This window comes from Zea mays, chromosome 6 (assembly GCF_902167145.1).
Source record: "Zea mays cultivar B73 chromosome 6, Zm-B73-REFERENCE-NAM-5.0, whole genome shotgun sequence".
NCBI classification, from domain to species: domain Eukaryota; kingdom Viridiplantae; phylum Streptophyta; class Magnoliopsida; order Poales; family Poaceae; genus Zea; species Zea mays.
The window spans coordinates 80,644,090-80,666,597 of record NC_050101.1 but is presented as its reverse complement, the minus strand read 5'-3'; the positions used below and the strand labels follow the sequence as shown (position 1 = coordinate 80,666,597).

General features: G+C 44.4%; 1 protein-coding gene across 1 annotated transcript; it reads right to left on the bottom strand.

Annotated features, from left to right (window-relative positions):
* Window positions 1-450: 450 nt before the first annotated feature.
* Window positions 451-1,350, bottom strand: LOC109940317 (uncharacterized). Its single transcript, XM_020539787.3, has one exon. The coding sequence runs from the start codon at window positions 1,194-1,196 to the stop codon at window positions 828-830; it is 369 nt and encodes a 122-aa protein (XP_020395376.1). The 5' UTR covers window positions 1,197-1,350; the 3' UTR covers window positions 451-827.
* Window positions 1,351-22,508: the final 21,158 nt, after the last annotated feature.

The window sequence follows — 22,508 nt, the reverse complement described above, 5'->3', positions numbered from 1 at the left end:
TCTATGGAAATAGTCTACTTTTTAATGTCACTTCAGTAACTCTACAGAAAGTTTTCATGCTCATGATGCTTTTAATTTTTTCAGTTGTTTATTAATGAAAACTGCCGAAAGAGCAGCAAACACATTGTGTTTTATACTATAGACTGCAAGGATTCATGTGGTGAAGTATTTATTGATTTATATAAACATAGCTATGTTCAGGTATGTTGCATACTTGAACGTGATCAACTCTGATTTTTAATGTTTAGAGCTAGGAAAAGGTATATCTTTATGACCTATGTATCCCTGTACAACCACTTGCAATTAATGTATGTTCTGCCTATAATATCTGTTCGTTTTCTTCAAAATTATAAATGGGCATACATGCAGTTAAAATGTTAAACTCAACAATGTTTCCCTTATATATATTTGCACAGAAAAAATGTGTTATAAAATGTGAGGAAAACCATATGTTCAAAACTATAAAAGTTTACTGAATTATCACTTATATTATGAAATGTGTATATATATGTACAACTTGCTTGAAACAATATAATATTGTTACAACTTATAATACGCTCGTTTATCTTACAACAAACACCGGAACTTGGATTCCTTTGCTTTGCTCTTACGTGCTTATTTACTCAAACATATATACAATAATCATACATTATACTATGCTACTAAGCAGATCGCTACGCGCGCATAGGCACGCACCATACACTAGTACTATACAATATACTACAATATATACATATAATGATTAGTACAAAAATACAGGGTCCTGCTGCAGTCTCCTTGGCAGTCCGTACACGAATCGGGGCATCTGAGCGGTCCATGGCTTCGATTCAACCGGGAACGAAGAGGGCGAAGAAGCCACCGGCGGTGGTGGCGACGGCGAGCGCCCAGACGACGGCCGCGGCGGCGGCCGACGGCATGGCCGCCGCAACCTTCCAGGCGAAGGCCACGGTGAGCAGCGAGGTGAGCGGCCACACAGCGCGTCTCGCCCGCGCCCTGGCCGGGGACCCGGGCGCCGCGCGCTCGTAGTCACGGAGGCAGCGGAAGAGGAGTAGCAGAGCGGAGTACGAGCCTGTTACCAGCAGGATGGACGCGAAGTCGCCCCACGCGCGGTAGATGGCGACCCCGGAGTTGAGGGTCAGGAAGCCGAAGCCGGCCGTGGTGGCCCAGGTCGGCGGGAGGTTGCGGTTGTCGGCCATGGATGGCGGAGGCAGAGGACGCTGACGTAGTGACGTTGACACGTCTTTTCTCTCGACTTCTCGAGTCTTCAAGTCTAGGAGCGACGGGTCAAGGGCAGGCTCACAACTTCATATGCTCTGTACGAAAGGCGAACATGTGGGCACCAATTTTCTGGGCTTTGTTTTTCATGAAGAACACACTTGCGTTCGTGGACAGGAAATTTTGGAAATAAACTAGGGATCCCGTGACAATCAGTAAAGCAAAGAAAATGGTAACCTCCGCTTTCAGCTAAAAGATTTTATGATACAATTCTAAGATTTTAATAATAAATACAACTAAAAGACAATATATATATATATATATATATATATATATATAGAAAGTCTGTCTCTTGTATTTTATTCACATAATAATTAGAGACCCTTAAAAGACTATATATTAAATAAAGCCTTGTATACGCTACGTTCTTAATTAATGCATGCATGTGGTTTCATGTCCTTGAAATTTAACTACAGCGCTGAGCGTAGTCTATTGGCCCATGTATTATTTTACTGAAACAAAAAAAATACATGGTTGTTTAATTTAAAGGGGAAAATATAAGAAAAGGACACCACTATACATGTTCAAACAGTATAGGTCAGCTGCCAACGGTCCATGCTATGTGTTACAAGGAAATTGAAGGATTTGAGAGATTCCTTGATATTCCTTGAATTGCAAGTGATATTCTTCCGCCTCAATCGTCTCTAATTATTTTATTATCAAACTAGTCATTAATCTATACTACTTTATTAAGAATCTAATGTGTATATCTGGTGTTATCACGGATTTACTTTTCGCTAGCTACTGCGCCTGTCCAGACGACCCCACCCGTGCAACTACCACTAGACCACAAGTATCTTAGTGTTTAGAAATAAACAATAATTACATAAAAAATAGTGCAGAGTGAGCACTTAAACCCATGCCTCCTACTCCAAAAAATTAGTGTTAATCTATACTACTTTATTAAGAATCTAATGTGGGCACCTGGTGCAATCACGGTTTTACCTTCCGCCAGCTACTGCGCCTGCCCAAACGACCCCACCCGTGCAACTATCACTAGACCACAAGTATCTTAGTGTTTAGAAATAAACAATAATTACATAAAAATAGTGCAGAGTGAGTACTTAAACCCATACCCCTCTACTCCAAAAATTTAGGGCTAACCACCAAACCACACATACCTTAGTGTTTAGATATAAACAATAATTATATTTGAATAAATATCTCAATACCTATTCATATCACATGATATATAAAAACCGTAGCAAAGCACGGGCAACTGGCTAGTGTATACTTAAGAGCAAGGGAATGAGGTTTTGTTTGGTTTGAAGGAATTTAAAGGGATTAAATCTCTTTCTAGTCAAAATTGAATATGAAGTGATTTAACCCCCTCTCAATCCCCTCACACTGCTTGCTATTTAATTTTGAATAGCAATGAGATTTTAGCCCCTCTAATTCCCTCTAATCAACTTGCTCCCAAACAAGTCCTCAATCCTCTCTAATTTCCTTGTCACCAAACCAGTCCTTAGATAATGTTTGGCTGCAAAGTTAGGTAGAATCGATCCACTTGGTTTCAGCATATAGCATGTTTGATTTGATTTTAGATACAACTCAACTGCTCCAAAAGTGAAATATTCTTCTAATATGTTGTATCTCCATGCTCCCAAAAAAGATCGAATATGTGCAGTCACGAGCCCAACACTCCTCTCCTTCCTATCAGTACCCTCTTTTTTTATTCTCCTTCACTCTAGAACTAAACACAAAATAGAGTGGTTATATTCTGCTTTATTTTGGAACCAAACAAAAAAAACAAAGCAGTTCCATTCTGACAACCAGTTACATGACAAAGTTGTTCTACACTCAGAATCTAGACCAAATGCGCTCCGTTCAACTAGGGGCTCTAGAACCAAGTGATAGTTGTCAGGGGGCACCGGTCTGGTCCGATGAGCCACTAGACCCTGCCAGATGTGCTTCCACATCATCCGGTCATTGAAGTTTGAAATCCAACCGTTGGGTCCTCCGGTGCTCACCGGACTAAGGTTAAGTGTTGTCTTCTCTTCAAAAATGATGTAACACCCAAAGTCTTAACTTGTGATTTAAGGAAATCCTTTAGAGAAAAATAATAATAATCATCATCAAAATAAGTACCCTTGATAAATAATTGAACTTTAGAACTCACCCTTTCTAAAGTAAATGATCATAATCTATACTACTATATTAAGGCTGTAAGGGGTAGCCTGCCTTCTCTGGTTCTGCCTCCAGTCAATCTAGATCGTCCGTATCTGCTGCCCATGCCCGCGTGCATCCCGGTCGTCCAACTATTGCGAGCAACCCTATCTAGCTCTCACTACTCCCTTCGCATCAACCGCCTCCCACTCCCCTCATCTGCACGAGCCGCAACCGTCGTCTGCCGAGCCGCCGACGCCACGCCAAGCCTCCACGTCGAGCCTCCGCGCGAGGCACGACCACGCCTCCGAGCTCCGTCGCCCCGGACCGTCGGTGTCGGGCAGCCGTGAGCTCCAACCGGACCTGCCAGCGACCAGGCTGAGGCGCCACCTACCCGAACTCTACCCAGGCCGCCCGCCCGCTCGACAGGACGACTAGACGAGCTCCTTACCGCGGGCGCCGAGCAGCCGAGCTCCTCTCGCGGAGGCATGGACCCGCCTTCAGGCCGAGGTGCCGAGCTCCGCCCCGCCCCATGCGGTCGTGCCCCTGCCTAGTCCCAGCCGCCCCGCTCGGCTCCTGTTCCCCGTTGGGATTCCGGCACCAAGCTCCACGGCTCCACGTTAGTAACACCTTGATTTTGGCGCATCGTCCGCCACTGACAGTCGGTCCCTGTCCCGGATTGCCTCCTCCCAAATTCTCTCCACTTCGTCCACAGATTCATCTTGATTCGCTCTGTGGTTTCTGTAGATCCCATTGCTGAGATTCTTCCTGTGAGGAGGTGTTGGGGGTAGCTGGCGATGGGGGTGGAGCAGGGGTACGAAGATATGCAGGGGACCTTCAGGGACTCCGAGGTGTTCGAGTTTGTCGGGAAAGTTCTGCAGTCCGTGTGGATGGTACAGGCCTTCCATCCTCCTCAGTTCGTCGCTGTGTAATATGACTGGACATTGATTTAGGTGGATTATTTTTTGCCTTGGATGATTAGTATTCTCATTGGGCTTGGAAGTACTTAAGAATCTGTATCTTCAATCTTGCTATGCTTTATTTTATTGCTTCAATTGTTAAGCATTTTTTGAGCATCCAGTGGAGCTTGGCAAGTAAATTGGTGAACCCCTTGAACTTGGACTATATGTTCAGATGCAATATAGTAGCTGTGCTTGTACCTCAACTAACGTCTCCTAGGATTTAGGACGCTAGAATGTGATACAGAGAAGTGTAGTATTCAAACCTTGTATTGAGAAACCTTGTATTCAAACCTAAGCATCTACTGGATGAAAACACTAAAGCAGAACCAAGTGCGGATATGCCAAATATTTGTTATCAAGTTCAGGAACGCTAAAAAATTGCCGCGCGCCCGCTTCGGCGCCTGCGCGCCGCCAACTCGCCGCCTAGGCGCGGCTGAGCGCCACCTAGTCGCTGCGGCCGCCTAGACGCCGCACAGAGCCCTAGGCTACGCGGCAGCCCATCGATTAGCGCCTAGGCGCGCCTAATCGCCGCCTAGTCGGCGCCTAGCCGAACACTGGGTGGACAAATGAAAGTACCTGCAGTGTTTATTTGCCTTCATTAGAGAGTAGGTAACAGTCATGTTCTTTTTGCTTGTTGTAGCTATGTATTTCAGTGAAGGTTGGATTAATGCCTTGTCATTTAAAAGACTCACCAAGCAGAACCCAAAATATATAAGTTATTGAGCAACATGTATGTCATTTAAAATTTGTATTTCTTGTCTGAGCTCAGTCTGCTAATTTGAGTACACTGCCTTTAACTTGTCCCCTACGTTAAGGAATTCATTCTGTTTTTTATTTTGCTTTTGATATCATCCAAACAAGGACTTATGAGAACTTCAAAGCAAAATTTTACTGTCTTTTTAATGAATTCCTGGGTTACTCGGATAGTACAATGTCAAGGTATTAACATGTTGATCTATCATTTAGGATCTGTTTTTAATTGACATAAGGGACAAAGATTATTATGATTACATGCTAGGCATTGTAGACCCTACCAAGAAAAGGAGTACGGATGATGAAGCTATGTTTGTTGTAAGTTCGTAACTCAACTCTATTTTAACATGTACACCTTTCTACACTGTTAATTCTATTTCATGCTTATGCCCTACCTTTTTCCAGACTATTTTGAGGGCACTATCACAAGCAGTATCCAAGATAGACATCGTGTATCATCATGCACTTCTACACAATGTAATGTAACCCTGAGTGGTCATCCCTTTATTTTTGTCGAGTGAATGAAATGTTACTAAAATTATTCTTTTTCAGATATTTACCATGTGTGTCTGGCACTTGCACAGTGACACGAGGGTGGTGTTTTTGGATTTAATGACCATATTGGTATACTTCCTCAGTTGTATATCTAGAGTTTTCTGCTTTTGTGTTTGTTTGAGTTTCTGATGGATCTGTGTTCGTGTAGGCTGCTGTGGCACACTAATATCTCAGAGAATGTTTGCAGATGCTTGTGAATAATTTCACTCCACCTGGACCCCTCATTTGTTACATTGAGGAGCCAAGGTGGCTTCCAAAGAAGGAAAAAATCTACTCTCAGTTGCAAGAGAGTTTGAAAATGATTTCTGACACTGTGCCCTTGGCAACAAGGATGTTAAAGGATATAATTGATAGGATTATGCCAAAGTTGTTTGATAGCAAAGCTATAAGTGTTATTCCTATAGGCTATTTTATTTTTTTCAATAGTTGTTGTGTCTATTTATAGATAGTCCCAACTTGAATTCTTTATAGACAATTGGCACTCGTATGGTTCAGAAAAACTATAACCTCTCCCCATGGCTCTGTTGTTGTCCTTGACTTCGTTCTTTTCTCTGATTCTTTATTGGGTTGAGCGAGGGGTAGCTAAAAAATAGGATGCAAACTAATGTTGTCCAGTTTCAACATAATGTAAGTTATGTGCTATTATATCTATTTGATGCCTTCATGCATTTTTTAGTACTCAACATGTTTTCTTCAATCCACTTATCTTACAAACATGTCTTCTTGTCGAGGTACTTTTTGTTTTAATAATACCATGTCCATAGTTTACAATCCTACTGTGCAGTTTTTACACATGCACCACTCACACTGCTTATGAGCAATCAATCTTACCCATGGTTTTTAAAGCGGTAAGGTGGTCCAAGGCGTTGGACCACCGTCTGGATGCCTAGGCGATGCCTAGGCGAGGTAGGCGGGCAAGGCGCCTAGGCGTTAGACCACCACCTGGACGCCTAGGTGATGCCTTAAGAACAGTGATCTTACCTTCTGGGATTGTCTTTGCAGAAGATGGCATCATTTGTCAAGTGCATGTTGGGACTTGATGCTGTTGTTTGGGACATTATTGGGTCGTCATTGTTGGAGAAAGTTGTGTATCTACTTACAGAATTGGATGTATGCTCCTTTCCTTTTGTATGGCTAGGTAATCTATATTGCAACTTTTTTCTCTTATTGGTTGATTGGAATTATGCAGGTTAATATAACATGGGAAGATATTCTTCAAGATGAACACAACAAAGGTATATTTGACATGGAGCTTGAGGATTTGGGTGAGGATGAAGATAACCTTGGTCAAGAAGGAACAAAGGTTTGTCATATTTCAAGAGCAATATTGACCACTCGAAACGACTGGGTGGATACGATAAATATGAGGATGATCGACCGTTTCCAAGGGGAGCAGATGATGTACCATAGCTTTGACACCACGGTGGATGATCCCAATAACTATTATCTCATAACAATATAACACATTTATATATAAGTTATCATGATATTATATGTTCCCGTTGAAACGCACGGGTACTAACCTAATAGAATAATATTAGCTAAATAATACCCTAATAAAGATTAGACATTGGAAAATGTTTTCTATCAAAACAAAGGAATATGAACTTTGGGATATACCTTTAAATTGATTACACGCCCAAAAATAATATTTGATGAACATAAATGTGGTGTGTGTATATTTCATTACCTAGTAAAGCGACAATAATAAATAAATAAATTAGTGCACATCATATTGAAGTTTTATTTGTGCATCTAAAAGTAAAGGTTTGAAGTTTAAACTTGTGTTTGATTTGAAATTGGAATAGGGAAAAATAGGAATCAGAAAAAGAGAAAAATTGGACAGCCTCGACTTGGGCCGATTTTTCCTCCCCACGACCCACTACATCACGAGCGCCTGGATCCCAACTCTCCTGCGTGGCCCAACTCCTCCTTTGCTGCGGCACCTGCACTCGCCAACATGGCGGGCCCATGTGCTAGCCTCCATGCGTGCGTGCTCCATCCTTTCTGTCACTGCATTGTGGGCCCAGGCAGTTAGCTCGTCCCCTCCCAACAGCTTCGCCGTGCATGGCGGAGGCGCGCCATCAACGTGGAGTCCGTGCGGGCGCCTCAACCGACCTTCATGGCAACCATAAATGGCGGAGCCGAATCCCGTCCTCCTCCTTTCCCTTTGTCGCGCGACAACGAATACCAGGTCACTGTGTAGCCGTGAGGGAGAGAGAATCCGCCGCCGACAAAACCACAAATCGTGGGCGCTCGGGCGTCAGTGCGGTATTCCAGAGCAGCGCCATTGTTCCAGGGAACTTTGGCGACCATCAATTCCGCCATTGGACCCTCGGCGTCCAAGCAATTGCTCGCCATCGCTTGTGGTTCGCCATGGATCTGCATAACATCGTGGCCAGCTCGTTGGGCCGCTTCAACACCAGTAAGGTTTCCCTTAACTATTTCACCTGGTCCCGTAGTTCGTGTAGCACTCGTCCTTGTATGGAATACAGCCTTGGGGACCCAGTTTTGCATGCTCCGATGGAAGCGTCGTCGTGGCTGGTGACTTCTCTGGCGGCCTGTTAGGTTGATGGGAGCGTAAGGAAGGGGATAATGCGGGAACCGTTGATCGCGGAATGGGCGGCCTAGATCTTATTGAGTGTACCATTTCGGCCAGGGTAGCGTGGGCCGTCCGATTTAATCGGAGGGCTGGGGTTGTGGCACGTCTTCGTTAAACCTTGACCGTAGATCTCGGATCGTGCGCACAGGCCGCGTAACGATTCGTCCCCTAGCTGTATCTAATCTGGACCACCCATTCGAGATCGGATGGCCTAGATTCGATGATACCCCTTCATCACCGGACACTTTGCGTATGAGTCCCTAGCAATTTTCAAAATAAACCCGTCGTCCACTGCTAGTGTAAAGTAATTACAATTATGCCCTGAATTTTATATAGTAAACCCTATAGTCTTTGGTATTTACGTCTGCAGTCCAAATAAAATACCAGGAATAATAAAAGAAGCCAGAAAATAATTTTTAGTGGGAATATAATTCTAGGAACTTGGTTAATTCATAATTAATCCATTTTAACTCTTTTTGATCTATTCCAGTTACATTAGTCTCATACTAATATTGTTTATCATCTACTAACCTTGTATTGCTATGAAACCTATGGTTAAAATCTTATACCTCATTTATTTTAGACACTTAAACATTCGGAAAATCATAACTTTATAACCGTAACTCCAAATTTAGTGGTTCTCGAACCTAGGATCTAGTTACGACATGTAGATCATTATTATGTAATATGTTCTCATGATTGGTGTGATGTTAATTTTGCATGTACTATGTTTGTTTGTATTGCTACAAGTACCTAGAAATTTCGAGTCTAAGGCAAGTTGTGCCCTTGATCACTTTTCTCTTTACCCAATAATGTTCTTGTTAATCACTGTGACATGCTAAGGTTAATTTGATGGGACCTAGTATATTTCTCTAGATTTGTTTACCCCACCCCTTGCAGACAAATGAACTATTGGGTAGACTTGCTATTACTCTACCTGGTTTTAGGATTAATGTTATATTTGAATTATGATCATATTCCAATTATGATGTTGTTTTAATTATTGTTCATGACAAGATCATTGTGTTAATTGGAACATGGAGCTTAACTTGAGATATCTGTGCTACCACAAGGGTGGAATGGGACGCCCTTGGCTGACTAATTAGGAAAGCTAGTGGAGGACTACCTTACCTGAAAGGGGCAAGAGCGGTAGAGGAGCTGCGTATAGGGAGGTTCTCGGGTCTATCATGCTGCGATGGCTTTTCGGATGAGGGATTCATATATTGCCCTTCTCAGAAACCATAACGGGTTTTCTAAAGCTAGCGGAACTTTGTAAAGGTCTCGTAGTAGATCCCTAGCCATTCACCTCGGAAGTGTCTAAGGGCCTTGTAAACCCTGGCTAGATGGGATACATGACTTGTGGGTAAAGGCGGCAACCTCTGCAGAGTGTAAAACTAGTATATCAGCCATGCTCACGGTCAAGAGCGACTCAGGACTCGCATGGTTAATTTATGGAACTAAACTTAATCTACCAAATGCATTGCATCGCGGGTGTTATTATCAATTGTGATCTCTTATTTAATTGGATTGGTATGTACTTATACTTAGTAACTGCTAATAAAACTTTGACCAACTTTAAAAGCAATGCTCAGCTTTAACCATCTCCTTTGGTAAGCCTTACACTTCACATGCGCCCCATTGTAAGTGAGCTCATGCACAATATTCTCCACAACTTGTTGAGCGATGAACGTATGTGAGCTCACCCTTGTTGTACTCACATCCCCCAGGTCAAGAGGAGGTACCGCAGGATGAGGAGCATGATGGATGTCGCGATGATGTTCGTGAGAGGTCTAGGCCGTCGTCTCCCAGTTAACTATGGTTGTTGGATCATTGTCTTCGTATGATGTAATTATTTATCTATTTTTGTACAGAACTCCATTATATATTAAAGATGTGACATTCGTTTCTGTACCATGAGTCATCATATGTGTGGGACTTGATCCTAGCACACATCTGAATCGCGCCCGGGTTTAGCCCCCTAAATTCGGGTGTGACAAATGACCTTCTGTGTAACTAGTATGGTGCACACCAAACCAAGGTCCGGTGCCCTAAAGCTTTTGTGCCCAAAAATGTGTGCCCTGTGTAACTAGTCTGGTGTGCCACAAAGTAGCTAACATAAGTCCTTTTGGGATTTTTCTTCCTTGTTTGAGTCTGGCAAGCTTCTTGAGTACTTCTATGACTTGGACAAACATATCTAGAGTCTATCCAACTAGTCTAAGCCATAGTACCTTATCCTTTTGATCAACTCAACTTATTTTTGCATTCTACCTCAGATTAAGCTTTAGAACACCAATTTCAATATCTGCCCTATCCAACTTCTCTTAGGTGCTCAAATATGTTCCTAGGGGCATTTAGAACTTGTCCAACCAATTGAACTACTCATAGTTCATCTTTTCCAAAATATGTCTATTTTAGCTAAGTTTTGAGCTATTGTTCATTTTGAGTCTTCCAAAAAAATTATGAACCTGTAACCATTCACTTAGCAAACAAGTTAATTCATAATGTTACGATGGTCATCAAATACTAAAATCAATATATAAATGACTTAAATCCCCTTTCCCTTTCACTAGCACATACAATCTAAAGGTATTATACTAGACATAGCCCGCAGCAAGGCAGGCCCAAGCGACGCAATGCAATATGCAAGTATGCAACACCAGGGGCTAGGGCATGCACTACCGGAATCCGAGGCTTTGCCGAGTGTTGGCTTCTTTGCCGAGTGCCTTTTTTCGGGCACTCGGCAAAGAAGGCTTTGCCGAGAGCCGCACTCGGTAAAGTCAGGCTCTCGGCAAAGAGACTCTTTACCGAGTGCTGGACACTCGGCAGAGGACAGCACTCGGCAAAGACAGGTTTGCCGAGTGTCAAACACTCGGCAAAGGGGGCTCTCGGCAAAGAGCCGTCAGCGGCCGTCCCAAAGCTGACGGCCGTTAGTCTTTGCCAAGTGCCAACTATTGGCTCTCGGCAAAGAGGCTTCTTTGCCGAGTGCCACATAGTAGACACTCGGCAAAGACAGCTTTGCCGAGTGTCATCACTTGACACTCGGCAAAATATATTTTTATTTTTTTTGATTTTGTCTCCCAAACTTTTTTGTGGTATGTTCCTACACTATGTAGACCTACATGTATCATTTGTGGATAATTATAACAGAGTTTTCAATCGTTAGTAGATTTAGTTCGTTTTTTGAAATTCTTCGGAAAATTCAAATTTGAACTGCAGGTCACTCGAAACTTGGAAAACCGTGCATGAAAAAATGATATTCATGTTACTTAGCATAAGTTACGACCGATTTCAGAAGCGTACCGGAAACTTCGAGCAACATGCTCACTAAACATGGCCGTCAACTTGGCATCCACATGTTTAAAAATTGTATAAAACACAAACAAAGTCAGAAAATCATGAAACTTGTCCACGTGTCATGATATCCTATGTAGAGGCTGTGATAAAAATTTTAGAATGTTTGGAGAAAGTTGTGAGACACTATGTGTAGAAACCTAGAGGACTACACATGAAATCATAGAGTTTCAATGTGAATCTCTTAGGTTTCTACACATAGTGTCTCACAACTTTCTCCAAACATTCTAAAATTTTTATCACAGCCTCTACATATGATATCATGACACGTGGACAAGTTTCATGATTTTCTGACTTTGTTTGTGTTTTATACAATTTTTAAACATGTGGATGCCAAGTTGACGACCATGTTTAGTGAGCATGTTGCTCGAAGTTTCCGGTACGCTTCTGAAATCGGTCGTAACTTATGCTAAGTAACATGAATATCATTTTTTCATGCACGGTTTTCCAAGTTTCGAGTGACCTGCAGGTCAAATTTGAATTTTCCGAAGAATTTCAAAAAAACGAACTAAATATACGATGATTGAAAACTCTGTTATAATTGTCCACAAATGATACATGTAGGTCTACATAGTGTAGGAACATACCACAAAAAGTTTGGGAGAAAAAATCAAAAAAATAAAAATATACTTTGCCGAGTGTCTAAATAAGACACTCGGCAAAGACAGCTGTGCCGAGTGCCAGCTGCGTGGCACTCGGCAAAGAATAGGAAAAGAGTCTTTGCCGAGTGTCTCCTGGGCGACACTCGGCAAAGACGGCTTTGCCGAGTGCCAGCGATCTGGCACTCGGCAAAGCGTATTTTAAAATTAAAAAAACTTTGTCGAGTGCCAGATCACGGGCACTCGGCAAAGCGCCCTACATACAACGGCCGAATGCTTCTTCCTCACTCTCTCTCTCACTCACTCACAAAAACGCCACCGTCGCCGCGCCCTCGCCGTCGCCGCGCCCTCGCCGCCGCCGCCGTGCCCTCCCTCGCGCCCGCGCCGCGCCGCCGTCGTGCCCTCCCTCGCGCCCGCGCCGCGCCGCCGCCGTGCGCCCTCGCCCGCGGCCGCGCCCGCGCCCGCGCGCGCGCTGCCGCCGCCGTGCCCTCGCGCTCGCCGTGCCGTGCCACCGTGCCCTCGCGCTCGCGACGTCGCAGCCGCGCCCGCCGTGCCCGCGCTCGTCGTGCCGTGTCCGCGCTCGCCGTGTCGTGCCGCCGTGCCTGCGCTCGCCGTGTTGTGCCCCTCGTTTGTCGTGCCCTCGCCCTCGCCCTCGCCCGTCGTGCCCCTCGCCTAACCCCTCGCCCTCGCTCGTGCCCCCGCCGCACTCCTCACCGTGCCCCCGCCGTTTCCCCGCCGTGCCCTCGCCCGCGCCCCGTCGCCTCGCCCGCGACGAAACCTCCAAGGTGATTGCTTGATTTATGTTATACGTGTATGATTTATATGAAATGATTAGTTTTAATATTGAGTTAATTATATACGTGTATGATTAGGTTAATATGTAGTATTGTTGATTGCCGGCCATCGTGCCGTTGAATTATGCGTGGATGTCAGCCATCGTGCTGATAGTTTTATTTGCAGGATTTTGAAACCTCCCCGTGCAGGGGAGGTGCTGCCGAAATTTTCTGTTGCTAGGCTTTTGTTAGAGGATGGAGGACCGTGAGTGGATGTACACGGGCCGTAGAGGAAGGAACGATGTCACCACTGAATGGATTAGAAAGACCGATGATTTTGTGGAACGGGCATATGGTGAAGCTGCTAAAGGAGCGAGTCTAGTCCCATGCCCGTGCAGCAAATGTGACAATCGGAAAAGAAAACCAAAGAAGGCCATGGTAGAACATATTTGGAAGAATGGATTTACACCGGGCTATACTCGGTGGATATTTCATGGTGAAGCGCATCGTACGAGAGAGGAGGTGTTGAGACAACGTGTCGAGGATTATGACACGGATGCAGGGGTAGCGGATATGTTGAATGACTATCAGGAGGCACAGTACACGGGAGGATGTATGGATGACGAGCCAGAGCCGACTGCAAAGGCGTTCTACGACATGTTCGACGCGGCACAGAAGCCCCTTCACGGCCAGACAGGTTTCTCAACTGGATGCCATTGGGCGTGTAATGGCGTTCAAGTCGCAGTACAACATGAGTAGAGACGCATTCGATGGCTTGTTGACGGTTATTGGGAGTCTGCTTCCGGATGATCACGTTATGCCAAAGAGCATGTACGAGGCACAAAAACTACTTCGTGCACTCAAGATGACGTATGAGCAGATTCATGCTTGTCCGAAGGGCTGCGTGCTATTTAGGAAAGAATACGCGGAGGCAAAGTACTGTCCCAAGTGTAATTCGTCTAGGTTTATGGAGGTAGACTCTGGTGATGGACAGAAGAGGCAGCTCGACATCCCCTTGACAATCCTACGACACCTTCCGTTCATACCGAGGATCCAGCGTCTTTACATGACAGAGGAATCCGCGAAACAGATGACATGGCACGAAAATGGAAAACGATACAATCCTGACAAGATGGTGCACGCATTAGATGGTGAAGCATGGAAACACTTTGATGACATTCACCGTGAGAAAGCCGAAGAGGCTCGTATTGTACGTGTTGCGTTGGCCACAGATGGGTTCAATCCCTATGGAATGAGTGCTGCCCCGTACACATGTTGGCCGGTGTTTGTTATCCCAATCAATCTCCCCCCTGGTGTGTGCTTTCAAAGGCAGAATATATTCGTGTCGTTGATAATTCCAGGACACCCGGGCAACAAAATGGGCGCGTACATGGAGCCTTTGATCGATGAATTGGTACGTGCCTGGGAGGAAGGGGTATGGACGTATGACCGAGCTACGAAGACAAACTTCAGAATGCATGTTTGGTACCAGTACTCCATGCATGACTTATCGGCGTATAGGCTATTCTGTGCCTGGTGTGTTCACGGTAAGTTCCCATGCCCAGTTTGCAAGGAAGCTCTTAGGTTCATTTGGTTGAAAAAGGGTGGCAAATATTCGTCCTTTGATAAACATCGACAATTTCTTCCTGCTGACCATCCATTCCGCCTAGACATCAAGAACTTTACGAAAGGTGTCGTAGTGACAGACCACCCACCTGCAACGATGACTGGTGCCGAAATTCGTCAACAGATAGATGGGCTCGTGGCTAATACACAAGGTGGTTTTGTGGGATATGGTGAGCAGCATATGTGGACACATAAGTCTAGCTTGACTCGGCTCCCCTATTATGACGACCTGCTCCTTCCACACAACATTGACGTGATGCACACTGAAAAGAATGTTGTCGAGGCACTGTGGGCAACAATTATGGACATTCCTGATAAGTCAAAGGATAATGTGAAGGCAAGAGTGGATCTAGCAGCGTTATGTGATAGACCAAAACTAGAGATGAAGCCGCCAAGTGGCGGAAAGACATGGAGAAGGCCTAAGGCCGATTTCGTCCTAAGCAGGGCCCAGAGGAAGGAAGTACTTCAGTGGATCAAGATGTTGATGTTCCCTGATGGGTATGCAGCTAACCTGAGTAGGGGGGTGAACTTATCTACTATGCGAGTCTTAGGGATGAAGAGTCATGACTTCCACATATGGATTCAACGGATTCTTCCTGCGATGGTTCGAGGCTATGTCCCTGAGCATGTCTGGCTAGCGCTTTCAGAGTTGAGCTATTTCTTCCGTCAGCTTTGTGCAAAAGAGTTATCTCGGACTGTGGTTGCAGACTTGGGAAGATTGGCCCACGTGTTACTGTGTAAGCTTGAGAAGATATTTCCACCCGGCTTCTTCAATCCAATGCAGCATTTGATTCTTCATCTCCCCTATGAGGCACGAATGGGGGGCCCCGTGCAGGGACGTTGGTGCTATCCAATCGAGAGATGTCTAAAGACTATTCGAAAGAAATGTAGAAATAAATGCAAAATCGAGGCTTCCATTGCGGAGGCATACATTCTAGAGGAGGTCTCGAACTTCACAACAACTTATTATGGTGACAAACTGCCGAGCGTGCATAATCCACCCCCTCGTTACAATGATGGCAACAATGAATCGAACCTTAGCATATTTCGAGGCCAACTCGGAAGCGCAAGTGGCTCGACCACCAAGACCCTGACACATGAAGAGTGGCGGCATATCATGCTATACGTATTGACCAACCTTGAAGAGGTGACGCCATACATGGAACAATTTCTTCATGAATTCTAGCGTCGATCAAGGGACCCCACTCCACAGGAATATGACGCTCTTCTTAGAAAGGGTGCGAGAAATGGGTTGCCCGATTTCATTTCCTGGTTCAAACGTAAGGTACGTGCTTAGTTTGTAAAAGAGATACGTCTTTGAACTCAATTTAGCGTCTTTTAACTTGCGAATACTTGCAGGGCCAAAGAGATCCGTCTATGAGTGCCGAGTTGAGACAAGTAGCCAACGGCTTTGCTTATAGGGTCAAGAAATATTCTGACGTCAATGGATACCGTTTTCGCACAACACACTACGACAAAAGTTGGCCCAATCGGAAAACAACGTGTTCTGGAGTCTTTACGCCGGGCCTTGACAATGTCGATTATTTTGGACGAATCGAAGAAATATATGAGCTCATTTTTTATGGTTCCAAACCTCTTACTCCAGTGATATTCAAATGTCATTGGTTTGACCCTCAAGTGACGAGACGGACACATTCTAATCTTGGGATAGTCGAAATTCGACAAGATTCCACCTTAGCAGGAGACGATGTCTATATCATGGCCCAACAGGCCACACAAGTGTATTATCTCCCATATGCGTGTCAAACGAAAGAACATCTTAAGGGTTGGGATGTTGTGTATAAGGTATCGCCGCATGGGAGGTTACCTATTCCTAACGATGAAGATTACAACTAAGACCCGGACACATATGATGGAGAGTTCTTCCAAGAAGATGGGCTAGAAGGGCGATTTGAGATAGACTTAACCGAAGCTATCGGAATGGACGTAGATATTGAAATGGTTGTTGATGAGGAGGAGGATGAGGTGCAAAATGATAATGACTTAGTAATCCTTGAAGGCAATGACATTAATGACGAACTTGCGTCTTCCGATGGTGTTGAGATTGAAATGCTTGATAGTGATGATGAGAGTTATGATCCGGCTAACCCCGACACATATGAAGATTATTTTTAATCAATGTAATGCTATATGACTTTTTATTTCGCACCTGTTTTTAAATACATCTTTTTATATGTGCTTATTTGTTTACTCTTAATTGCAGGTTGTTGGACAAATATGGTGGGCGGTTTCCTGAGGAGGAGGAGGAGGGGGAGGAGGAGTAGGACGGCGGACGATGCAGAGCAGGCAGCGCAGCAGGACGAGGCAGAGCAGGCAGCGCAGCAACAGGCGGCGCCTCAGGACGACGACGACCAGCAGCAGGACGCCTCAGGTTCAGGCGGCTCTAGTTCGAGGAGCATCTACCTGCGAGGCCCCGCGAGTCTCCCGCCTCGTCCCATACTTCGGGACAGACGGCCGCTGATTCGGCCGGAAGGGGAGAGGTATGTAACTTTATGTTCTTCATTCTTGTTCATATTATGTGTTCAAAATCATAATATAAACTAATACTTTTTATTTATCACTTGGATAGGTCTTGGACGATTTTGGATTATGCTGGGGGTCATCGTCGCCCCCCAATAACATCCTCGGCCTGCTGTGCAGGGAACACTTCCCTGGACTTGTGGAGTACGCCGGAGTGACGGGCCCAGCCTTCACCTTCGACCACTACGCCATCGCCCCCGATGCAGTAGACCGGGACGACAGGGAATTCAATAACAAGGCGGAGCGGGTGAAGCAAGAGCTGTGGGTAAGTCTTAGTATAATGTAAAATATGTCGCATTCGTTGCAAATTCTTGAAATAATGTATGGATACATCGTTTTTGTATGCAGGATTTCTTCAGATGCGATGCTGGATATGAGGCTAGGGCGGATGTGGTGGCCACCACGAGCTGTGAGAAGCTCGTCGTGGACATGCACTATGAGGCCCGCATCCAGGCCATCATCACCTACCACGGCTCCGTCCTTGGGGAGAAGGTGACCAAACCTCAAGCTCGAACCATGTCGTTGACCAGGGAGCAATACCTGCAAGTAAAGTCATGCATGTTTGGTACCAGTACTCCATGCATGAATTTTATTTTATCTTCTGATATGCACTTCATGTGTTTACTTTGTAGGTGATTCCACATTGGTGCGCCGCATATCCTCTGTGTTGGGAGCAGATGGTGGATAGGTGGTGTTCGGCTGAGTGGGACGAGGCGCACACAGCTAGCCGGGAATGGCGTTTGATGATGCAAGGCCCCTCCCACCACCAAGGCAGCCGGAGCCTGGGCCAATATGCCGAAGCATGGGTACACCACCTTTTTTATTTAGATATATAGCACTAAGTTAGATATTATTTCTAACTATCTCGTTGGTTTTCGTTGCAGTCGGCGTCACATGGTGGCAGGCCTTGCTCCACCTTCTTGGCCTATGCTATGGCCCATAAGGGTAAGGCGACGTCCGACGTCACCTACAACCCGGATGACGGGCCCGAGGCCTACACCAACCCCGCTGTCTACAGCCGCCTCCATGACTACACCGCCATGGCGCAGGAGGTCCATGGCCCAGACTATGATCCGAGCACCGAGCCGATCGACCCCGATGTGCTCATGAGGGTCGGAGGAGGCAAGAGACATGGGCGGTACTGGATTGCCGACGGGGCAATCGACTCGTCCTCCACTCCCACTCTGTCTCAGGTGAGAGCAAGGAGCACGGGCTCGAGTCCAGCCATACGACCTCGGCACGACAGCTCACAGCATCGCATACAGCAACTCGAGGTTAGTGCTTCTATAACTCGTCCTTTCTTGAGTTATATACCTTCTCTTTGAGTTACTATAACGTTGGCTTGTAATATTACAGACCCAACTAGAAGAAGAGAGGAGGGAACATCAAGAGATGGAGGCGAGGATAATGGCGGAGCGGGCGGCGGCTGATCAGAGGATGGCGGAGATGTTCCAGTACATGCAGAGCCTTGGCGCCGCACAGGGCATCGCTCCGCCACCTCCATTGTTCCCCCCAGTTGACCCTACTCTCTTCCACACTCCTGTGAGTATCAAAATTGTAATTACATGTTTGTAATGCATCTGGTATAACACATGCAATCTCTTCTCTGTGCAGGGCCAGTCTGGGGCGGCATCCAACAACCCTCCGGAAGGGTTCAGCCCAACGCAGCCCCGGTCAAACCGCCCACCTCCATGAGTGTTGCGTTTTCATTGTTTTAGACTTTAGAACTTATGTATAATACTTATGTCTGTGTTTGATACTTATGTGAGAGCTTGCGACGTTTGAGACTTATGTTTGTGTTTAATACTTGTGTTGAACACTTATGTTTGTGATGGATATTTATGTTTGTGGTGACGGTTTTATGTTTGTGTTGGCTATTTATGTCTGTGATGATATCTGTGATGTATATATGTGATATATATGTGATATCTTCTATTTGTGTGGATGGAATACAAAAAACAAATAAAAAAGGTATATACTGGTCACTTTGCCGAGTGTCTGGGTCATAACACTCGGCAAAGAGCGCAGACCTGGGCACCGGCTTAGGTTCTTTGCCGAGTGTTATGTCGCTGGCACTCGGCAAAGAGGTCGGCTTTGCCGAGTGCCACTTGGGACACTCGGCAAAGAACCTGACATGGGGACCCTCCCTGGCGGGTTCTTTGCCGAGTGTCCCAAGTGGCACTCGGCAAAGAAGTATTCTTTGCCGAGTGCTGCCTGGAAGGCACTCGACAAAGCTAACTTCTTTGCCGAGTGTCACAAGAGACACTCGGCAAAGCCGCCGTCTCCGTCACCCGGCGCCGTAACTTGCCACTTTTCTTTGCCGAGTGCTCTCTGGCACTCGGCAAAGAGTTTTGCCGAGTGCCCGACAAAAAGCACTCGGCAAAGAAGGCTTTGCCGATGCACTGTTTGCCGAGCCTTCTTTGTCAAGTGTTACACTCGGCAAAGCCTTTGCCGAGTGTTTTTAAGGCTTCGCCGAGTGCTTCAGGCACTCGGCAAAGCTATTGATTCCGGTAGTGATGCCGTAGCTGCTTGTGCGATCAGCAGGCATTGCAGCCTGTAGGTTCATGATAGTGCCACAGTAGCTCACGCTCGATCAAGGCAGGGCATCACCGCATCAGGCTTGGTTGTTGGGTTTGATCGCCGGTGGTGGATGGTGGTTTTGCAGTCAGCACTAGTTCACTAGTACGTTAGTCTACAGGTGTTATCGCTAACCTAACATCCTTCATTATTTATTTCCTAATTTCTTAAATCTTAATCTATGAAAGGTAGACCAATACTAGCATGAATACGACAATTTACATAGTACTTATATATGCATTCTTTTAAATTGCTCTAGCAAGTAATTATAACAAATTACATGAATTAATTTATTTTATTGATTCCTTGTAGATTGTTATTGACATCATGCCTCCTAGAAAATATGCATCTGGTAGCCAAAAAAGAAAAAGAAAACACATGGAGGACAAATTTCTTAAGAGGGATATGGGAGATTTGAGAAACGAAAATATATTGGCAATAGTGCTTGCAGAGTCAGTGGAGGACAAATTTGTGAAAATTCTGAAGACCAAGGACCTATAGACCATAATGTAAGTGATCATAATAACATATCTCATCCAACTGCTACAGAATCTGCTAGTTTTGATGAACCACCGGTAGTGACTATAGACATATATGATCCAAGAAATTGGAATAATCTTGATAATAAAACAAGAGATACATTAGTCAAGAAGGGGCCAGTAAGAAAAAATCTTGTCTTTCTAATGGATGGCACCTCTAACATTTTTCTTATTCCCATTATTTTAGAAAATTGAGCAATGGCGAGGAACATGACAGAAAATGGTTAGTTTACTCAAAGCATGTTGATAGAGTGTTTGGCTTCTTGTTGTAAGATTTTCAAATCTAATAGTTGCACAAGTTCATTAGCACATGATGGATATAGAGATTGGAGACATGCTAGTGAGAGGCTAAAAGATCATGAAATAGTCCTGACATATTACGTGTATCTACAATTGGAATGAATTAACGGCTAGACTAAAAAACAAGAAACAATCAATAAAGGTTTGCAACAAAAAATTACAAAGGAGAAAGAATGCATGAGGCAAGTTTTATTCAGAATAGTTGCCATCGTGAAATTTCTTGGTAAACGCAATTTAGCATTTTGAGGGTCCAATAATCATCTTTACAATGCTCAAAATGGAAATTTCTTGGCTTGTGTTGAAATGATTCCAAAATTTGATTTGGTAATGCAAGATCAGCTTAGGTAAATTGAAAGCAAGGATATTCATTACCACTATCTTAGTAAAAAATTTAGAATGTGTTGATATCTCTTTTGGCTTATGATATTACTAGCACTAGCATAAAGATTATTAATACGGAAAAATACTTCTCTATCATTCTCGATTGTACTCTAGATGTTAGTCATGAAAAACAAATGCCTTTGATAGTTTGATGTGTCAATATATCTACTGTCGGTACCCCAAAATTGGAGTACCCATTTGTTAGTTACTTGTTCTCAAATGTTGTAAATTAAGAAAAGGCAACATAATTGTTAAAGATTAAAGACCTTCGTCCTCCGATACATTATCCCCTTTCGAATATAATGGTCTTCAGACGAAGGTCATGAAGGACATATCTTCATCATCTATGAGAATAAGAATACATAGAGGCAATGTATGTAATTCATATACTCATTCATATGCATATTTCATGATATACATATGAGCATTAATAGAAATTATATTACATTGATACCTTCGGCCTGTTCGAAGGTGTTGACGCGAGAGCAATTACAATCCAGCGTGAACAATACGGTGACACTGTTCACCTATTTATAGGCATGGGACGCAGCCCGGGTAAAAGTACATTTATGATCTTGACATTTATTCATAATTGTAACATAAATCATTAGAGACTAGCTAGTCTTTTCCTCTTCGGCTCAGCTCCATGTTTGTTCTTCGGCATCACTTTAAGCCAAAGTTGTTTCTCTTTGGCTATAGCTTCGGCGTTCATTATCGTCACTTTCGGGCTATGTCTTTGTCTCGAAGACCTTCGGTGAAGAAGAACACTCACATCATGTTATCCAAGCTCCCTGTGATAATAAATATTATACTGAAAGCACATTGTTAGTCATGATTTTGAGGATCTTCAGAAGAGGAAGGCCCCCAACAGTAGCCCCTCGCAGTATTAATTTGTCTCTTTGTAACAAATTCAAACTACGACATGAACGAAGGCCTTTAGCTGAAGGTCTGAAAAACACCTTCCCTTCGCTAGAATAGCGAATCGTTCTGAATCGTGGGACCCACTGCTCAGTGGTGTTTTGTGTATATATACAGAGGCTTGCGCTATGAATATTTTTCGTACCATCTAGTTTTTTGTGCTGTGATTGACATCTTAGCCTTCTTTTGCGAGTGCAATTGTTTTCTGAGCTTCGGCATTTGCTATGATCATCATCGAAATGGCTGAAGATAAGCAGATTGTAGATCTGACACCCGCTAGTTTTTATGAAGCAATGGAAAAGACTAACATTGAAAAAATTGCCAATGAGATGTTGGCTGGGCTATCTAGGGATTCTAGCGACAATGATAGCTTTGATGTGGAAAGCGGAGATGAAGATGCCAAAGATTGGCCATGGAGATCGAGTCATGTGGTTTTTGGAAAGTCAAGTGTTAAACAAGGACAGATTGAAGGGGTGAAGGGAAAATATTTTCACGATACATCCATTGTGAGGGCTAGAGGAGAGAGTACCGTTCCTCTTCCCGAAGCAGATGGAGTGGTGGTTTTTAAAAGTTTCATGAAGGCTAGCTTCATTTTCCATTGCACAAGATACTAGTTGAAATTTTGAAGACATTTGAAATATACCTTCATC

What these genes read in the sequence shown, in the direction of transcription:
- LOC109940317 (XM_020539787.3), bottom strand. Translation starts at nt 1,196, where the DNA reads ATGGCCGACAACCGCAACCTCCCGCCGACCTGGGCCACCACGGCCGGC.